At 50.0% G+C, this 5,466-nt stretch overlaps 1 protein-coding gene across 1 annotated transcript; it reads left to right on the forward strand.

Moving 5' to 3' along the window:
- Nucleotides 1-477: 477 nt before the first annotated feature.
- LOC147678897 (uncharacterized) lies at nucleotides 478-5,162 on the forward strand. Its single transcript, XM_086944687.1, has 2 exons — nucleotides 478-520; nucleotides 4,078-5,162. The coding sequence occupies exons 1-2, from the start codon at nucleotides 478-480 to the stop codon at nucleotides 5,160-5,162; spliced, it is 1,128 nt and encodes a 375-aa protein (XP_086800813.1).
- The last annotated feature ends 304 nt before the right edge of the window (nucleotides 5,163-5,466 follow it).

Genomic DNA, 5,466 nt, shown 5'->3' on the forward strand with positions numbered 1-5,466 from the left:
CACCATCTAAAAGGCTCCACCCTAGCTCTGCTCATCAGCCCTGGAGGAATGAGCCATACTGCCCACCTGGGTAGCAGCCTGTGTGGGTAGCATCCCTAATGTAGGCCCTGGTCTGGGGTCAGCTCATATCAGGAGAGTCTTTTTTGTATGTTTGCAGCATGGACATGCTAATGATACAGAGTGCTAGGCCTGAGTGCCCCCTTCATCCAATGACCTTCCTGAGATTAAGAGTGGACTCCAGCCAAGAGGATGTGCAGCCTGTGGTGAGCTCTGGGCCCATAGGATCCTTGTCCCCAGGGACAGGCCTATGTTCCAGTCACCTTACAGGACACACAAGTGGTCAGTGCCTTGAAGCTGGGGGCTCAAGCGAAGTTCGAGGCACTGATATCTTTCAGACAGGGACGCTGTGTTACTGCTCTCCACATCTGCAGACCTGGGGCCGTATTATGCAAATGGCTCACTTTCTCTATGTGCACCATGGCGCGCCTTTCAAAAGGAGCCCTTGGTGCAAACAGGGACAGTATGCCAGAATGTGCTGTCCCCAGGGGAGCTGCAAACTTGTGCTGCTCTCGGAGCAGCGCATTTAATTGAAATAAAAAGCGGCTGCTTCTAAACTGCACATAGCATGGTGCCTCCATTTTGAAGAGGGGAATGAGATCCCCTTGCAGGTAGGCACAGTGAGTGGCAGCACTTAACAGCAGGTGGATGTCTGGGTGGTCCATGGGACTCTGTTTCTCCTTTCCAGACGGCTGCTTTTAGCAGAAGCACTAAAAAGTGCGCCACTTTATAGTGGCACACTTTCGGTTTGCCTCCTAGGGGCATGGTTGCCTCTGCACTTGAATCTATATTATGGTGTGTTCACAGAGGCAAGGTGATTTCCTCATTTGCATGTTACCAAAGGGGTTTGCCCAAGCACCTGTGGCCCCTTCTGTAATGCCATTGTGCCTTCCATCCCCTCAAAGTGGGTGCACACGACCATCATGTCCCGGGGTACAATGTATAATATGGTCTCTGGGGACCGCTCTAGGGCGGCTCCCAGAGCACCGAACCATGCCTGGCCAGAGCGAGGGACTTCCTTCACTGGCTGTGGGTCACTGACCACTGCACCCCTTTCCGCCTATAGACTGGATCCCGATGACCACCCATCCATACCCAGCCTGCACTGCCCGTACATGCCTTTGCAGCATCTGAAGCCTGGACCTTCCTGCTGCAACAAAGGGAGCTAGTTTAGTTTCACTATTTGCGTGATGAGGGAGTGCGCTGCAGGCTTCGCTGCGCTGTAAATGAAAGGTGCTAATATCACCCACATCACATATGAAACCTCTGATCTGTTAGTTTCACAGATTTCTGCTGAATGCACCAATTCGATCATTTCCGTGGCAAACAAAACACGTTAAACTGGTTCATGGTCCTTTTAAATAAAATGCTTTATAATTGGCCAACTCAGTGTAACACATTATCTACCTCGTAAGAATGAAAGTCTGAGGCATTCAGGCTTCAGATCTGCAGGCTGTGCACACACCCCTGCAGCAACTAATCCTCTCATTGAATTCTCTTACAAGCTGTTTGTTCTCACTGGCATAACCCCACTGAGCTTTCTTACAGCCCTGGCAGGAAATGCAGATTGTAAATGGCCAAGTTCTTTCCTTTGAGTTCCCCTTGCCCTGGCAGTGTGGTAAAACATTTTAGCATCATCAGCTGAATGTAGTGCCTGCCTGTTTGTGCTCTTGATGAGTCTACCCTCTTGGGATCATTCATCTAAGTATACAAGAGGAACAAGGGCAGACTGATGGATTACATGCAAATTTGTGGGACTCAAGGGAGGCAGATACAAATGATCTTCCATCTCCACAATCCTTTATACCATCAGAATAATTCATTCTTTCAGGATAATGTTTCATTTCACATTTGTGGGAGGGGCTCTGCACATTAACCAGTGCACCCCATGCATGGGGCACAGCAGATCCTAAAACACAAGTACCGCCAAGTGTAAAGTTAGATTCTCTAATCTGTTAAGGGCTTAGAAATGTCGTTATTTTCAGGTTCTGGGGACTTTTCTACACTTATTTCTACGGTTAATTGTAGAGTCAGTATAAGTGTAGATTCAAGATTGAGGGTTAGCATTCATTCTAGGTTCATGGCACTTTTCTAGGGTTAGCGTTAGGTGCAGGTTCAGGGCTAACCCAGAGCTAGGATTGGATGTAGGTTTAGCATTAGGCGTGGGTTTGGGCAGAGTATATAGTTAGGTTTAAGAGTTATTCTTTGTTTTCGGGTTAGAATTAAGCTTAGGTTGAGGATTTAGGGTATGAACAAGCCTTAGACTCAGGGCTGAGGGATTGGATTAAATGTAAATTCAACATAAGACATAGGTTCAGGCACAGGATTTAGTTAGGCTTAGGGAGTGTATGAGTTATGATTAGTTTTAAGGTTTGCATTACATTTAGCTCCAGGGCTCGGGGATAGGATTTATTGTATGGCTAGTATTAGATTGATGATCAGAACTATGTTCAAGATTAACTTTAATTTTTTGTTCAGGGCACTTTTCAATCATAATTTTTAGGGACAGGCTAGGTGAGGTTCCAGATTAAGGTTAGTATAAGTCTTAATGTCAGAGCACTTTTCTAGTGTTATCTTTAGGGCTAGAATTAGGTCCAGATTCAGAGCACTTTACTAAGGTTATTTATAGAATCAAGCTTAGGTTTAGGAGTGAAGTGAGACACACACAGGTCTAGTGGGCGTGGATTAGATTTAGGTTAAGCAATATGCTTAGTATGAGAAAATGGGGTCGGTGGTTGAGGGAGGTGTGAGCCTTCGCCAAGAAACAGCCAAAATCCTTGTCAGCGTAAAACACAAAGAGCCACTAAATGAACCTGTGCATAACCCTCTGGTAGCTGGCACAAGAGAAATCAGGCTTAACTTAAAGGTACTGTGTTAAGTATTTACGCAGCATACAAACAATAACATAGTGAAAACACAAAAATGAAAAATCCCACACAAATTTAGAAACATACAGCCTGATTCATGAAAACCGAAATCTGCGAATTTTAAATTGCAATTAATACCAAATCGCAATTTAGAATTCGCAGAACGGCATTCATCAAAATCAGCGAGAAAATAAAGCGAATCGCAAGCGGCTGCAAAAGGCGATAGCGATTTTCCAAAATCGCAGAAAAATCGCTAAGTCCGTCCAATTCCGTGTAGGAATAGCGATCTCGCAATTTGCGAGATCGCAAAATGTGATCTCGCAAATAGCGAGATCGCAAAAATGGGAAGTCGCATTTCGAGCACAGTGATGACATCACAACCATTCAGAACACTGAGGCAGAGATCGAAGCTGCATCACACAGAGCTCCTCTCTGAACACCTCCAGACTTTGAAATCTTTGACATTTGAGACTGCAGCAATGGCAGAGGATGCAGCAGCAGGGCCCAGTGACACCGGGCGCAAGCGCAAGCTGAAATTTTCCGAGCAGGACTATTCGGCAAGGACTCCAGGAGGGTGCCAGAGGCTGAGAAACAGCGACTGTAGCTGGGGATCCGCGCCAGAGTCAACGCTGGCGGGGTGACACAGAGGTCCATAGATGACCTAAAAAAGAGGAGGTACGACCTCCGAGGTCGTTCCAAGGAGAGGGTGGCAGAGAGGCTGGGCGAGAGCCATGCAACTGGAGGTGGAGATCCAACAGTCCCTCCCATCACCCCCATGGAGGTCGTGTGAAGGACACACTGCAGCATGAGGCATGTGTAGGGGTCATCGCTCTGGACTCATCCCGACCCACACAAGACAGCCAAGGTAAGTGGCATGCGACAGCGAGCCTGTCCCCTAACAATGGCCATGACCCTATAGCCTCCCACAATCAACCCCAGTCATGCAACCCATGCACTTTAGGATATGCCTAAATGCATTGTGGGACATGTAGTCTGCCCACAATGTAAAAAAATTACAATGTAGCCAGACATGTCCCAAAGTACGCAATGCCACAGCCAGTCAGGGAATGTCAGCCAGCATGCATGTAGCAACTGCACATGTGAAAGATACATGCAATTAATCTACGTCCACTTTCCATCACAGGTGGCGCAGACAACAACAGCAGCGACAGCCTGCTGATAGATGAGGCAGCAGAGGATGCAGAGGAGGTGCTAACATCCACACAACCAGCTCCATTAGGCGCTGCTCTTTTGCCAGCTGCAAGAGCACCACCATCAGTGCCAGCTCCATCAGGCGCTGCTCCTTTGCCAGCTGCAAGACCACCACCATCAGCGCCAGCTTCATCAGGCGCTGCTCCTCTGCCAGCTGCAAGACCACCACCATCAGTGCCAGCTCCATCAGGCGCTGCTCCACTGCCAGCTGCAAGACCACCACCATCAGCGCCAGCTCCATCAGGCGCTGCTCCACTGCCAGCTGCAAGACCACCACCATCAGCGCCAGCTCCATCAGGCGCTGCTCCACTGCCAGCTGCAAGACCACCACCAGCGGCACCCTCAACATCAGGTGCTGCTACACCGGCGCCACTGCGCACACCCACTGTGGCCAGCCAGCACAGCAGGCATGGCAGGGAGCGGCAGCAGAGCACAGCACGCACCGGCAGGAGGGGGATGGCTGTGCATGTGCCACGGCTCAGTATTGAGCGCCGCATACTGCGCATCCATCAATTGCAGGCACGACGCCAATGTGCAATCCAACTCCAGCTGCACAACATAGGCAGAAATGTAGCAAATGTGTCGGATAGAATTGAGCGGATGACAACTGCCATGGAGGCTAACACTGCGGCCATCACCTCGCAGCGCAACATCGCCCGCCGCAGCCGCCACCGCCAGCTACTCACGCGCCTATCTGCCTACACGCATTCCAACTACGTGATAGGTAATGCCACCTACCAGCTGTCAAGTCGGTCCCTGGCAATGCAGCAGCAGATGGTTCAATGCAGCGAGGATGTGGCGCGTGTACTGGAGCAGGTGACCAGTGCTGTACTGGCACTACATCCAACTGGCCCAGCCAATGGTGGTGGGGACGACACTAGTGAGGGGACCTCGAGTGTCAGCAGCCTGTCAGCCTCACAGGTTGGAGTCCTGCGCCGCAGCAGCAGGCCCAGTGCGGGTTCACGTGCCCTCCCTGAGGATGAGCCTGAGAGGCGATTGGGTGCCGCGCGCCGGAGGCGCACTTGACATTACTATCCATGGGCAGGGACGTGCTGATGACAGATGGGGGTTTCGGGGTGGAGAGGACAGGGACATTTTTAGGTCTCAGGGAATTGGGCTACTTTTTAGGGCTTGGGGGCAGGGAAACTTTTAGTGCTTGGGGAAGGGCTTGGTTTTAGGTCTCAGGGAAGGCGCTTGGCGTCGTTTTAGGGCTCAGAGCAGGGGGGGGGGGCAGGGATTGGGTTACTTAAACTTACCTGAACAGTCTTAACCATGCATATGTTTTTGCCATACATGCCTTAACAATGCATATTGCATTGTAAAAGCACGT

The sequence above is a fragment of the Lissotriton vulgaris genome, chromosome 11 (genome assembly GCF_964263255.1).
Source record: "Lissotriton vulgaris chromosome 11, aLisVul1.2, whole genome shotgun sequence".
NCBI classification, from domain to species: Eukaryota; Metazoa; Chordata; class Amphibia; order Caudata; family Salamandridae; genus Lissotriton; species Lissotriton vulgaris.

Excerpts from the sequence above, each read along its gene's own strand:
- LOC147678897 (XM_086944687.1), top strand. The coding sequence starts at position 478 with ATGGCGCGCCTTTCAAAAGGAGCCCTTGGTGCAAACAGGGACA. Across the intron at positions 521-4,077 it reads CCTTGGTGCAAACAGGGACA|ACAACAACAGCAGCGACAGC; the intron begins GTATGCCAGAAT and ends CAGGTGGCGCAG.